Source organism: Sitophilus oryzae, unplaced genomic scaffold (assembly GCF_002938485.1).
Source record: "Sitophilus oryzae breed Bouriz unplaced genomic scaffold, Soryzae_2.0 scaffold_1818_pilon_pilon, whole genome shotgun sequence".
In the NCBI taxonomy this organism is placed as follows: Eukaryota; Metazoa; Arthropoda; class Insecta; order Coleoptera; family Curculionidae; genus Sitophilus; species Sitophilus oryzae.
The window spans coordinates 82,410-97,986 of NW_022146522.1; the positions used below are offsets into that span (position 1 = coordinate 82,410).

The window sequence follows — 15,577 nt, forward strand, 5'->3', positions numbered from 1 at the left end:
AAAAAAAGCAATGTTTAGAGACAATAATTTAATTACTATTGCCATTTACAAATATTCTAACTTATAAAATGTTTAATAAAATATTCTTAAATGAAATTATAGTTTTAATTGTTTCATGTTCAAAACATTTTACAGATTCCTTTTTCAGTTGAAAGAAATTGACAATTGTCAATGGCCATCAATGATCTGTCAATTTTGTAAGTAGTTTTTGTGCTACGTGTGTAGAAATGTTAAATATGCGAATATTATAATATCTAACTCTACATACATTGTACATACTTAAAGAAAATACTGGGAAACCTCTATAGTTTCAGTATGAAACACATTAAAGGAATATTGCTTTTTTTATTTGTTACTGGGGCGTTTTCAGATGAGCATAGTCACATAGTAAGTAGAACAAAACAAATCTATAGTACCATTGTATTTACAGTTTTTATATTATAGCTATTTATTATATAGCAACACTGAACTTCGTTAGTTTTGGATAAATAAAGAGTGTTGTCTTTTTAGTATGTCACTCTATAATAAATTGTAAACTCACAAAATTCATGTATTTTGATATATTACAAAGATTATTTGTACAGACATGCATAACTTGCTTTTAGTATGAAGATAACGATGAGGTAGTACTATGGATGAATACAGTAGGCCCATATCATAATAGGCAAGAGACTTATGCCTACTTCTCGCTTCCATTTTGTGCAGGCCCTAAGACACACATTGACCATTATCATGAGACTCTTAGCGAGGCTCTACAAGGGGTAGAACTAGAATATAGTGGTATTGACATTGAATTTAAAAGTATGGCACTGAATCTTGATAGCTGGATGTTTTAATATCATAAATATATGTATATTTTAGATAATGTTCCCAGGTTTCAATACTGTGTGGTTTATTTAGAAGAAGAAAAGTTTAAAGCCTTTGTTTATGCAGTAAAAAATCATTACTGGTATCAAATGTACATTGATGATCTTCCTATTTGGGGTGTAGTTGGAGAAGTTAAAGATAATAATTATTATATTTGGACACACAAGAAATTTGAAATAGGTATGTTTATAATAAGTTATAGAACTCCATATGCATGTATATTCATTTTTAAGGTTACAATGGAAAGCAAATCATCGATGTTAACTTAACTTCAGAAGAAAAAGTTCTACTAGCACCGAATAATAAACTAAATTTTTCTTATGAGGTTATATGGAAAAAGACTGACACAAAATTTGAAGATAGATTTGATAAATATTTAGATCACAATTTTTTCCAACACAGAGTAATAATACTGATTATATTCCATTATTATAACATTAAAATTTTTGAATTTCCAGATACATTGGTTCAGTATTTTTAATAGTTTTATGATGGTTATTTTCCTGGTTGGCTTAGTTTCAATGATCTTGATGAGAACTTTAAGGAAAGATTATGCCAGATATAGCAAAGATGATGATATTGATGATATGGTAATTATATTAATATGTGTTTTTATATGAGCTGAGATTTATTTCTATTAAAAGTTTTAAAATATTAGCAATTGAAAGAGAGGATGGTATTAGTTATGTAATATTATCTTGACCTTTACTGTACCATCTAACTATCTACTTTTACTATATGATTTTACAGTTAGGAATACATGATGTAATTGATATTGATGTTTCTAATAGTTTCTTTGTCATCCATAGAATTAATTCATTACTTAAATATTAATATAGGATTTATAGGAAGAGGGCTTTAACTAAAACACACAAATATAGTTTAAAAGCAAATGACCCTTTCTTTATTTTATAACATAAAGTGTGTGAAGTTTTTTTTACTTGAAATAACTTATAAAAAAACCACAAAACATCCAGTATATAGAAGCCTCCCCATACACAAAATGATAAAAACTTCTCTGTGGATATCATTCTCTTTTTTCCGACTTTAGAATAACTGAAATCAGTTGCATAAAAACGTGTTTGTTCTTGCATATTCTAAACACTTTTCGTATATAGGTATGAACTTAACCTAGTAGATACTTTAGACATCAATGTCAAAAAATGGTACACTTCCACAAGAAGTTTTTTTTGCGTGTCTATGTTTAGAAAAATTTCTAGAATGAAAAACAAAATATATAGATCTTTTTTTTTTAAGTTTGTAAATGGCTTAAAAATAGTAGTCTACACTTAACTAAAATTTCCTATTATTAGAAACAAAATGTGAAATGATTTTCCAGCCTGTACAAATATGAATTTTATGATAGCATTTCCCTAAATGCGGAAGATATTCACTTTACATACTTTGACTCACTTTTTGTCTAATTTTTACAACTAAATTTATCTTTCTTTAAAAGCTATTAACAGATTCAATAATTCTAACTGAATATGTTACCTCTAAGTAAATATTTGACTAGCCAAGGAACTACCATCAGTTATTTGTTATTTTTGCTTTTACCACGAGAATCGGCTGCTATTGATTAAAAATTACAAAATTTTATTTTTTATCTAGATTTCTGAAAATGCATCCACTTTTATAAAATTAAAAAGAAACGACTTTTTCAAATAAAGTTTCTTTCGAAATTCTGCCAGCAAACTCATTTTTTACCAATTTTATTTTAAATATCAAATTTGACAGGACAACAGGCCAAATTTTCTTCTAATGCCGGGTCCAGACCAAGCAAGCAGACAAAAAACGACAAAACAGAAACATTCATGTTTTACGACAAAATTGCGACAAATCCAATACATTTCTCCAAAAAAATCCTTTATGGGTAGTTCTAATCTACAAAATAAAATAGTTATTTTTTGTAAACACTTCTGGCGTTAAACCTAAATGGGCACTGCTTGTCAGAAGTTATGTTTACAGTAATAAAAATTTGCCTAACAAAGAAAAAAATGCTTAACGTTTTGGAAAGTTTATCTCTTTCCGTCGTCGCACAGTGGGCAAAAATACAGAAGTATGTTGCAAAAATTATTTTTTTGTACGATTTCGCTCAAATTTGGTAAAAACATTCTATGCCAGTAGCCCGTGAACTCAGTTAGTTTTGGCTGACTTGAGAGTGTTGGGGGTGGCGGGGGGGATTCATAAAATGGAAAATTCATCTTTTGACTAATACAGCTACCAAAATGCGGTAATAATATTTTACATTTCACTAAATTTTACGATTTTTGGCAGAGCCAAGATGAAACAGACAAATATTGAGCAATTATTACTCCTCCGGCATATACAGGGTTTGTTATATATATTGACATCCTCTGTATCTTTTTTATTCGACGTTTTCGAAAAAAGTGCCTTGAATAAAAGTTTAATAGTCTCGAATACATTTTTCAAAACAGTCTTCTTTGCATATATAGAGTGCCTTAGAAATTCTGTGCGTGGCCCAACTTTCTTATTTCAAATTAGTACCCAATTCTTTATTTGATTTTTATTTTTTCCTAAAAATCCTAAGTTCTTTTATGTAGTATACCTAATTTGAAATAAGATAGTTGAACCACTCCCAGACTTTTTGAAGCACTTTGTATATGCGAAATAGACTTTTTTGGCAAATTTATTCAAAACCACTTTAATTTGAGACAGTTTTCGGAAACGTCAAATAAAAAAGATAAAGGGGGTGTCAATGTATAAAAGAAAATCCTACATGATTAGTTTAGTTAGTCTGATATGTGATGTATTCGCTGTATTGCATTTTTTTGTAAAGTAATATCCATTATAAAAAATGTCTATACCTATGTGGCGGATTCATCTTTCCAAAAAAATCCTGTATGGGTATTTCGCCACTGCTGCAAGAAAATCTACAAAATAAAATAATTATTTTTTGTAAACACTTCTGCGTTAAACCTAAACGGACGCTGCTTGTCAGAAGTTATGTTGGTAATACAAATTTGCCTAACAAAGCAAAAAGCATTTTTTTTTACAAATTTGCCTAACAAAGCAAAAAGCATTTTTTTTGCTTTGTTAGGCAAATTTGTATTACCGTAAACATAACTTCTGACAAGCAGCGTCCGTTTAGGTTTAACGCAGAAGTGTTTACAAAAAATAATTATTTTATTTTGTAGATTTTCTTGCAGCAGTGGCGAAATACCCATACAGGATTTTTTTGAAATATCCATTATATCTGGACACCCCTCTTAAATGAATTATTGTTAAATTGTTATAATAGCTAGGAATACCTACAGTTGTCGGGGAGTGATATTACCCGTGCATCACAATATTTACCAGTAAAACTCGTAAGAATCCTCTACATGATGTCATGTGTAATGTCACAATGAGATAACAGGTATTCCTAAATTAAATAAAATACCCCGTATATGATATATTTAAATAGCATTTTTCCTTCCAACGCTTCCAATAAATTTACTGTTACGAATTTTTGCGATTTTTTTGACTTAACTTTTCTAAGATAGAATATATGCCACTATCAAAAAAACCTTAAATGATTATGTTCTACTTTGACCTTTACCTAGTTTTTATCCAAAAAATCAAAATAAAAGATACTTTTTTACTTACCTTAACATTAAATTTACCGCAACCTGGAATCTACGTAAAACACGTTGTGACAATTTCACCAATAATTATTGACAGCAAGCTAAGGTCGTCCGATTCAATTGTTATAATACTGTGTCACTTGAATGCAACGGATACTATTTAAAAAATTGTAAAAAAAAGGCAGTTATTGGACACAAATTAACTGAAAATGTAGGTTTTGCGCAAAGTTCGTTTTACAGTCCCTCGAAAGAGACTCCGAATATGTTTTTTTGTTGGTTTTATGTGGTTTTCTCTTAACTAATATGTTTCCAATCTAATGTTATTGCCATAAATGCTAACTGTGGATGTTATTTTTTGCAACTTGGTTTGGACATATTGCCTACTGTGCGTCGGAAGCAAAAAAAAATACAAAGAATAAAAAAAACTATTTAAAATATTTAAATTCAACAGAACGTCAACGGTTTCTTGTAGACGTATCTGTTTTAAAAAAAGTAAAGTGTTCTCGAATAGTTGAATTTAAATATTTTAAATAATATTTTTTTGCTTCCGACGACGGAAAGAGATAAACTTTCCGAAACGTTAAGCATTTTTTTCTTTGTTAGGCAAATTATTATTACTGTAAACATAACTTCTGACAAGCAGTGTTCATTTAGGTTTAACGCAGAAGTGTTTACAAAAAATAACTATTTTATTTAGTAGATTTTTCTTGCAGTGCAGTGGCCAAATACTCATAAAGGATTTTTTTAGGTATAGACATTTTTTCCAATACATTTCTGCGACATTTTTGTCTCATTTTTGTTTTGTTTCAAAATTCGGAGACTTTTCGATGTCCCGTCTCGAGTCGGTAAAGATCAAAGTGTCTATGTTTTGTTTGTATATTTTACGACAAGTTGTCGGCGCAGTAGCCAACAGTAGGCGACCAGTAAAATCACACATGGTTAATAAAACTCATTCGCAACAACAAAACTTTTGACTTTGTTGTACTTTTGTCCTTGCGGTGTGGACAATTTGTCTCAAAATCTTGTTTACTTTTTGTCGCCTTGGTCTGGACCCGGCATAATGGTTGCAAAGTATACTACACAATTTCAAGCCATCAATGAATTTGAATTTAATAAGAAAAAAACTAAACCACTTCTTTTTTTTCAGGAAAGAGATTTAGGGGATGAATATGGTTGGAAACAAGTACATGGGGATGTATTTAGACCGGCCTCAAATCCCTTATTATTTTCCGCTTTGATTGGTGCAGGTCATCAACTTACAACTGTAGTTCTTAGTGTTATTGTGTTTGCCATATTAGGAGAACTATATACTGAGTGAGCTATTCTTCTATGTGAATATACTGATAGTCGTAGTAGCCTTGTTCTAATGGAATATCTTGTTTACTTACCAATTTGCATCGCATGCAAAACAGTGCATTTTTTTGGGGTTAACATATGAGGGTTGTCAAACTTCTCACTTTACCCTCATATACACGGTTGCAGGTTGATTATACGAAAACGGAAACATGCAGAAACAGTTTTTTTATGGGTATATGTAGAGAGGCAATGTGCATAATTTAAAATTATTTTCAAATGTACAGGGTGTGTCAGAACTAAGATCCATACCAAAGTTATATTTTTTCTTATGGAACACCTCGTATTTTATTTCATTTTTGGATTCTTGGGCATAAAATAAGGCATTTATTATTATGAGGAATTAATATGTTTAAATGCTGTGGTTTTTGAGATATTTATATCTCAAAAAAATATCAAATCAAATATGCATGCTATAATAAAAAAGTTTGTCAACACCATGTATATTGCTTTTCAGAATTAATTTATGTGCTGACTTTGAAGCTAGAGAAATAAGCTTTACTAAAAAATTGTATTGCTTTCTCAAATATATACAGGGGTATCAAAAATTGCTGGTCTATTTTGAATGTTTATTGTGCATAAAAACTTTGTTATTTCAAATTCAAATGCAACACCACGTATTTTTTTAAATAAGTCGATGCAGATTTAGATGCTCTTTCAAACTATATTAGGGTTTCCCATACCTATCTGGCTCAGATTTTGTATAAAAAGCGATTTTTTAATAAAATGGAAATCAAGATGGCTGGTGTCACCATGGCAATTTGCTAGTGACAGTTAGTAGCTATTTTCAACATCGACATTAGTGTATGGACTTTATTGAAATTTATAACAGTTTGCTTTTATTTAATTTAGGTACCTACAAAGTTTAATAAGTAAGTATTTATTATTTTATCAAGAAAAATAAAGAAATAGTTCTTTGATTTATATTAAGATGACTTGTAGATATATTGGATTTTCTATAAAAGAGCTAATTAAGGCAAATTAATTTTCTTCAATTCCAACGACAGGTTTCTGCCTAATAGGTTTTTCATATACCACACTATCAGCTTTGTGAAATATGAAAAGTAGTTTTTCAAAGGAACGCTTGTCAAGAAAATTCCTGTTTGGATATCTTTGAGCATAAACCCTTCAGGCCAACAAGCAATTGTCCTCACAAAAATCACTAATAACATATCCATTCCTTCCGCCAGCAGGTAGTGCTTCATTTTTCTTGAGAAAATAATAGATACTTATTAACCTTATTGTAGATTGTAGGTAAATTAAATAAAAATAACCTGTTTAAATTTAAATAAAATCCATAAACTAATGACGATTTTGAAAATAGCTACTAAGTGTCATTAGAAAATTGCCATGGCGACACCAGCCGTATTGAGTACAATTTTATTGAAAAATCGCTTTTTATTCAAAATCTGAGCCAGATAGGTATAGGAAACCCTAATATAGTTTGAAAGAGCATTTAAATTTGCTTTGATTTATTTTTAAAAAAAAATAGTGTTGCATTTGAAATACCGAAGTTTTATTTTTAAATAAATATTTAAAATAGACCAGCAATTTTTGATACCCCTATATACATTTACGGAAGCAATCAAATTTTTTAGTAAAGTTTATCTCTCTGGCTTAAAAGTCAGCACAAGAATTAATTCTGAAAAGTAATGTACAAGGTGTTGACAAACTTTTTTATTATAGCATGCATATTTAAATATCTTTAAATATCTCAAAAACCAAAACTTTTAAACATATTAAAGCCTTATAATAAATGCCTTATTTTATGTTCAAGAATACAAAAATGAAATAAAATACCGGGTGTTCCATAAGAAAAAATATAACTTTGGTATAGATCTTAGTTCTGACACACCCTGTACATTTAAAAATAATTTTAAATTATGCACATTGCCTTCCCACACATATCCATAAAATATTTTGTTTCTACATCGTTCCGTTTTCGTATAATCAACCGAGGCGAATGAGGCCACCGTGTATATTTAGGCACTACTCTGAAAACTTTAATCGCTAATTGAAGAAATAAGATGCGCTACCTTATGGGCGATTTCGTGACACAAAACCTGTCGGAGATTTAGTTGAGCTTTAGTTTACAGCGCATCGGATAAAGAATACTGTACCGCAGTTCTGCTTTCGGTTGACAGAGTGGGTGGTTGTCGGAGACAGCGTTGCCAGAACTACGGTTTAATCCGTAGATTTACGGATTTTGGGTACAGTACGTTAATAATACGGATTTTCTATCATTAAACAATTTAATATAATATTATGTGATTAAACAAAGAACGGCGTCAGAGTTGGCTTATAGATGAAGATCGCTGTTTTTTCATATGTAAAATATTATGGTAAATGTAAATAGTCGCCATTTCCGAGCCAACTAAACGACTTTTTTCGATCATACGAAATATTCAGTACCTATAAAAGAAATTTTATTTTTGTTGTTTATTCTATGTTTAACACGAATGAATTTTCAATACATAAACGCGGATTTTTTATCCAAAGATATTCTCGTCAAACGTTACAGATATTACATATTTTAATATGGCAACACTGTCGCTTTCTGTTCCTTATCGTCTTCGATATGTCTGCGCTAGCCGAATTAGAGAAAATTAATGTTTTATGCGTTGGCCGTAGAACGAGTAGAGGCTCCACCGTACAGCACTTGAGACAGAAGGGGAAATAAAATCAGCGTCACGAATTTGCCCATTAGGTTGCGTATCTTTCCAATTCTTTCAATCAACGCTTTAATATTCTGTCTTGGTATGCAATATACAATCTGTATTTAGAGTTTTCCTTGTTTAAAAGCAAGTTTTTTCTTTTTAGACGCGGAATGCTGCTGTCGACGGCCATATTTGTCTACGCCGTAACTTCCCCTGTCAACGGGTACTTTGGTGGATCACTGTATGCGCGTATGGGCGGAAAATTATGGATTCGACAAATGGTAGCTTCTGCATTCATGCTGCCGGTGTTCGTTTGCGGAACGGCATTTTTCATTAATTTCATTGCCATCTATTATCACGCGTCGAGGGCCATACCTTTTGAGACTATGGTAAGATTTTAAATTTATAACAAGAGGGTTATTCACCACATACGATACGGAGATTTTTTACAAATTTTAAGTTTTGTGTTAGTTGAAGGACTATTAGAGCTACAATTTAAAAATATTTTTACAAGATACAGAGTGTCCCTAATAAATAAAAAATATCAAAATTATATTTTCTTAAATGGAACACCAGTTATGTATCCAGCCTTCATTGTTCAATAATGCTGATGCAAGATACCCTTTAATTATAAATAGCGAAGATAGGACTTCGAACGACGGATTGATCTATCGACAGCAGTGCAGAACGAATCTCTGCCCGTCACCATATCAATTTTTTCTATTGTTAATTAAATAAGTTAAAAATAAATAAATCTTTGGTTTTCTGAGTTAGAATTATTTTTTAAAAATCAATTTTTAATATTGGAAAACATAAAGCACCCTGTATATTATTACATTTTTAGTTTCTATGATTAAAATAAAGGTAAATTTGTTTAAGGTTTACCGCATTTTAATCTTACCGTTTTTGAAATATTTACGTTTTTGTAAAAATACAGTAACAATTTTAATGCTTCGTTTCTCTAGGCGTATTTAAGTTTTTAAAACCAAATATTGTACTGAATTTTTCCTATTTACTAAATTTTGTGTTGCGATAATAAAAATCATACTTCCTTATACAGAGTGTCTAAAAATATATTTTAAATAATTACTTAAACGGCAATATATTCCTTAATTTAAATGGAACACTCTGTATATTTTACTAGAATCAGAAGCACAGTTTAATTGTATTACACCGTTTTTTACGTATCTCTTCAAGTTTTATTAGAAAATGCATTTCCTTGTAATTTAGACCCCATTTATCACTGTACTCATGGAATATTGACATTTTAGATTATTTTTAAAGATCTAGCAAATTTTTAAAAGAGTACAGATACTAATATTGTCGATATAATTCGCTTATTTCTTTAAAAAATAAAAAAAAAGGTTTAAATATTTGTTAAAGAGGACCAATTAATCAATTAATATGATCCCAGTATTCAAACTACATTAATTGAGTGTTTGCGTTGTTTAATAATAATTGCTTCAAATACTAAAAAACTGAATTTTGTATGTGTATTTCTATAAAAATGAATTTTGTATGTATACCAGTGTGGTAAAAAGTCACACCTTATAAATTTTATTTTATTTCTTGACGAATGCTTATTTATAACAAAAGAGACGTTCATTTTCATAACTTATATTAATTTCTGATTCAAATCCACAGTTGTTTAGAATAATTTATTAACTAAAACAATTAAATATGTAATTAACTAATTTTTGGGCGGAAATAATGTTGGTATATTTGATATACTCTTTCACAAAGATTTAAATTGTTTTCTTTTCGTACATTTGTTGCTTTAAAAAAATCTAAAATGTCAATATTCCATGGGTATATTGATAAATTGAGGTCTAAATTATAAGAAAATGCATTTTCTACGAAAACTTAAAAAGATAGGTAAAAATGGTAAATGTGCACCTGATTCACGTAAAATATGCAGGGTATTCCATTTAAATTAAAAAAGTTATTACCGTTTAAAGCTAGTAATTATTTAATATAAATTTTTGGACACTCTGTATAAGGTAGTATATTTTTTATTATTGCAACACAATATCTGATCAATGAATAATCTTCAGTAAGTATTTAGTATTAAAACCTTTAATACCCTTGGAGAAATGAAGCCTTAAAATTTTAACACTACAATTTCACAAAATTGAATATATTTCAAAAACGGTATGGTTTAAGTGTGATAAAATTTAATCAAATTTACATTTATTTCAACCATAGAATCTAAAAATAAAATAATATACAGGGTGTTCCATTTAAAATAATACAACTATAATATTTTTTATTTATTTGGAACACTCTGTATCTTGTAAAAATATTTTTAAATTGTAGCTCTAATAGTCCTTCAACGAACCCAAAACTTAGAATTTGTCAAAATCTAATCGTTTAGCTACAATACTCCGTGTCGTATGTGGTGAATAACCCTTTATAAGTAGGTTTAAAAATTTATTTACTTTTTATACAGATAGCTGTGGTTTGTTTGTGTCTCTTCGTTATTTTGCCACTCACTTTGGTAGGCACGGTGTTGGGCAGGAATTTGGCTGGCCAACCTGATTATCCATGCAGGTATGATACTTATTTTTAATTGTTTTGTGCATAAATATATGAATAAATTGATTTTAGAATAAATGCTGTGCCAAGACCAATTCCAGAGAAAAAATGGTTTATGGAGCCAGGTGTGATCATTTTGCTAGGGGGTGTTTTGCCTTTTGCTAGTATTTTTATTGAAATGTAAGTTACAATTTTTTATTGTCAAAACAAAATCGTGTATTCTTGGTATTTGGACATTTGTCAAAAAGTTTATAGTTTGTCAAATATTTTTATTCTTTATAAAAAATGATTGATTTGATGATCAAATGAATTGATGAATGATGTGAAATTTGCTTAAAACTTTTAATAACTCAATATAACATTATTTTTTGACAAGTTTTTATGTCAATTTTTAATAAATGGCATAAATATAGAGGTTGGTTTGATAGAAATCCATTTGATTGGTCATTATGACGTCGTTCTTTTTCTATTGTTTTGTTGTTATTATCACATTTAAATTATTTGTTATAACCATAAAATTAATACTGACATTATTATAGTTATTTTTTAAACAGTTGCCTTTTTATACAGGATGAGTCTTAAATAAGTGCAAATATTTTCAGGGCTGGTAGATGTCAGTAAAAGAAACATATTATTTATGTTGCCATATTATCAAGATATTATGTTTATTATCTAAAAATTTAAAAAAATTGGAATTTTTAAAAAAAATTGCACAGAAAACTCATAGACGTATTTCTGGAATCGAAATATACTTCCCCTAAAAATATTTGCACTTATTTAAGACACCCTGTATAAAAATTCAATTATTTCGGTTATATCTAAAGGCGGCTACAGACGGCATGGCAAGCCTTGGCCAGTGTCCGCTCGTTTCAACGTTGGCGCATCGTGTGTATGCAAAACATATGGCAAAGCAAAGCCAAGGTTGGCGCTGGCCAGGGTTCGCCTATGAAGCGGTATTTTCGACACACATCAAAGGGACTTGTTGAAACTCGCCAGTGGGCTTGATCGCCGTACATACGACATAGCAGACGCTGCTCTTACTTCATCATCGGAGTCAAACCTCATTTCTTGTGTTATTTGTACCCTTGTACAACGTTCGCCTTCACTTGCCTCGAAAAGACTGGCAAAGATAAAACATGTAGTGTGTACGGTCGTCGGTGCGCGAATATCAAGCAAAGACCAACGCTTCTACAAACGTTTGCTGAAACGCTGGCCATGGCTTGCCATGCCGTCTGTAGTCGGCTTAACACAATTGGAATTTTCATTAATTTATTTGTTGTTTTATAAAAAATAAAAATTTCTGATTCTTTGCATTTTATGTATTCTAATTTTTTAGGTACTTTATTTTCACATCGTTTTGGGCCTACAAAATCTACTATGTCTATGGTTTTATGCTGCTCGTTTTTCTGATACTGATTATTGTTACGATATGCGTCACGATCGTTTGCACATACTTCTTACTGAATGCAGAAGATTATCGCTGGCAATGGACCTCATATTTGGCGGCCGCCTCTACCGCTGCCTATGTTTACGTCTACGCAATTTACTATTTCTTTTTCAAAACAAAGTAAGTATTAGGTATTATATTTCTTTATTCATTGTTCAGTCAAGGGGTATAACTTATAACGTATAGGCTTGGTGCATTCTCCGCCGGTGCTGCCACCATCGAAGAATATCGTGAACAACTAATATATACAAATACACGGGTTTAAATACCGAGTATACGAAAAATTTATTATATAGTATTTTAAAAGTGTTAGGAATAATAATTTGTGAAAATTCTAAAAATAAGAAGTAAATATTTTTATATCTTCAGAAGGTCTAACTTGTATTATAATTTATTATACCAGCTAAAAAAGCTTTTTAGATGAGTTCAACTACGGTAGCGAACATACTTTTAACTACCGGTTTTGCTAGTGGGGCATAATTTGCTAGTGGGGCTATTTCGGCTATAACGATATTTTTATATATTAAGAAACAATTATAATTTTAGAAGATGTTCATAAAAAATTGTTGATTAAAAAACTATACCATTAATATTGCAAATTATATTTTATCCTCTCATAGTATATGTCTATTTAATTCTTTGATTATGTAACAAGCCCTTTGTTTACTTACTTGTTTCGTCGAACTGCTTGAATCTATTTTTGCTTTTGATCAGATCGGTTTGAGAAACTATGAAGCTATAAATAAAATGTTGTTTCGGGAGAGTTGAATATCCAGGAAAGGTTGAGTTATTGAACTGATTCAAACAACGATTTTAATATTATTTTAATGCGATCAACATGACGGCGGCTATTGATAATTTCACATTTTTGCCGTTGAAGCGCTACGGTCGGAATTTGTTGAAATCAACTGAAATGCACCAAGCCTATATTATACCGGGTGTTTTTCAAGAGTGGCACACTCCTATAACTTACCTAAATAACTAACCGCCTTAACTAACCCAAACAGCGGCGTAGCATGGCGTCAATACAAGCGGATGTAATGTAGGTAGACTGCAATTAACATTTTACCAACACAATAAAGTTATTTTCTTTTTTTTTAATAAAATCTTAAAAGTTGAAGAGTTAAAATATACAAAAAAATTAACAGGTTAAAAAAATAATCTAACCAGTTTAAAAAAAGAACTAAATTTAGGTAAAAAAACGAAGCTGTGAGCTGTGAACGTATCTGTTGGATAAAATAGTAGAAAAAGTTTGGGTGCCTTCCAACCACATAACCAGTGTTCACTTTTAATACAGGATTTTAATTTATTATTAATATTCAAAATATGCTTTAGAGGTCCTTCTTCAATAGCTTTTAATTTTTCTGAATATAGGATGATTGCAAAATTATTTCGCAGCAGCACTCAGAATCGGTCATCGCGACACGCGACGGTATTTTTCATTATATACCGCGAACGAGATGTGTTTAAAAAACCGCATCACCCACTGATTAAACAGGAAACGGGAGAGGTATAATCGCAGCCGGAAAGTTCGCTGACCCCGGCTCGCTTTACTACAGTTAATAAATACCGGCGTTCGGCGGCGTTCAAGAAATAGCGAGGACAGTCGCATCATCGCGCTGTCGATATATTTTTAGCGTTTAGCGTAGGTCTAGCGTTATCTATAAAGCTCGACCAATACACACATTAAATAATTGAAATTGAATTTAATTATTTGAATGAATTTACTGAGAATTTTAATTTATTATAGATCTCAGTGACTTTTTTAAATAAAAACGTATTACAATATTTTGAAGTGATGCGACGCATCACCCGCATCAATGGAAGCTTCGCCGCTGGCTTTGGATAATTGCATGAATGTTTGCAAATGAGCATTTAGTATTTGTTCATTAACATTCATTTGGTGCTTTCTCTTTGACGGTTAATTATATATTTTTTTGCAGGATGTACGGATTGTTCCAAACAACATTTTACTTCGGATACATGGCCCTGTTCAGCGGTGTCCTAGGTATCATATGCGGTACCGTTGGCTACATAGGTACCAGCGTATTCGTAAGGAAAATTTACTCTACTGTTAAAATCGACTGAGATGCATACACGGTAAAAATTGGACTATTTGGTTTAAAGAAAATATGAACAAAATATTTTCTACAATGTTAAAAAAAGTTTTTTATGTAAATATTTGTTACTGATTGCTGGAATGAATGCGAAAAGGATGGACGAAGAGAATGTATGTGTATTCATGTTTCGACGATATGATAAACCATTAGGCCATTATATTTCGTTCAAAATAGTTTAAATTATATTTTTTTAATTTAATTTTTGATTTTTTTGGGAAAATCTATTTCTACATTCGTAATTGAATTTGACTTTTTTAAGTTTTCATAAAATACATTGATAAAGTCTTGTGATAAAATTGCACTACATAATATTATATTTTAAATTCTCAATGTCTATGTTATACACACAATATCTATTGCATATACTTGAAGGTTGTATTAACTTGGTCAATTTGTTATCTTTATTATATGTGATTTTACTACAGTTAATAAATACAGAGTCTTTTAAAAATATTTTTGAGTAATTATACATAAGATTGCCCAATGTTTTTAAAACACTCTGTCCAATAAAATATTTATTTAACACTTTTCGTGTAATGTGCAGTAACACACTTTCTCTATTTTTCTATTTTGTATCAAGATAATTCGAAATGCAAATGTTTTTGATTTGATAAAGTAAAAGTTCTTGCGGTACATTTGAACTACCGCATATTCTTTAACACAGGGCTTATGCAGTTCAAGATTACTAAACTTATCTTGAGACTGCATTGCTGTATTAGAGTTATCTGTTGTTTAATTAATATGAATAGTCACTCTACTATATTAGTATATAACGGAAACTGTAAAGATAGTATTAATAAATTAATAAAAATAAATCTTTTTTTTATTAAACCCTACTAGACATGTTTCTCAAAAACTCCTCAAATTAGACATACAATAATGGGAAACTTTAGATATATCCTTTTTATAAGGATATATCGAACTACAATTGAGAACTTATGTGGTACATTTGAACTAATTTATACAGAGATGGCCAAAAAGTTCGTAACAAATGGAGAATTTGTTAATGCG

The 15,577-nt window shown here is 30.3% G+C and overlaps 1 protein-coding gene across 1 annotated transcript; it reads left to right on the top strand.

The window, feature by feature from the left end:
- The first annotated feature begins 165 nt into the window (after positions 1-165).
- LOC115883139 (transmembrane 9 superfamily member 3) lies at positions 166-15,381 on the top strand. Its single transcript, XM_030901450.1, has 11 exons — positions 166-387; positions 606-801; positions 862-1,047; positions 1,101-1,270; positions 1,326-1,457; positions 5,602-5,768; positions 8,628-8,853; positions 10,914-11,014; positions 11,072-11,179; positions 12,336-12,566; positions 14,390-15,381. The coding sequence occupies exons 1-11, from the start codon at positions 316-318 to the stop codon at positions 14,532-14,534; spliced, it is 1,734 nt and encodes a 577-aa protein (XP_030757310.1). The 5' UTR covers positions 166-315; the 3' UTR covers positions 14,535-15,381.
- The last annotated feature ends 196 nt before the right edge of the window (positions 15,382-15,577 follow it).

Bases quoted from the DNA above. Each gene is read 5' to 3' on its own strand.
- LOC115883139 (XM_030901450.1), top strand. From the start codon at position 316: ATGAAACACATTAAAGGAATATTGCTTTTTTTATTTGTTACTGGGGCG. The intron at 388-605 runs GTAAGTAGAACA...ACTTGCTTTTAG, and splicing joins CAGATGAGCATAGTCACATA to TATGAAGATAACGATGAGGT. The intron at 802-861 runs GTATGGCACTGA...TGTATATTTTAG, and splicing joins TATTGACATTGAATTTAAAA to ATAATGTTCCCAGGTTTCAA.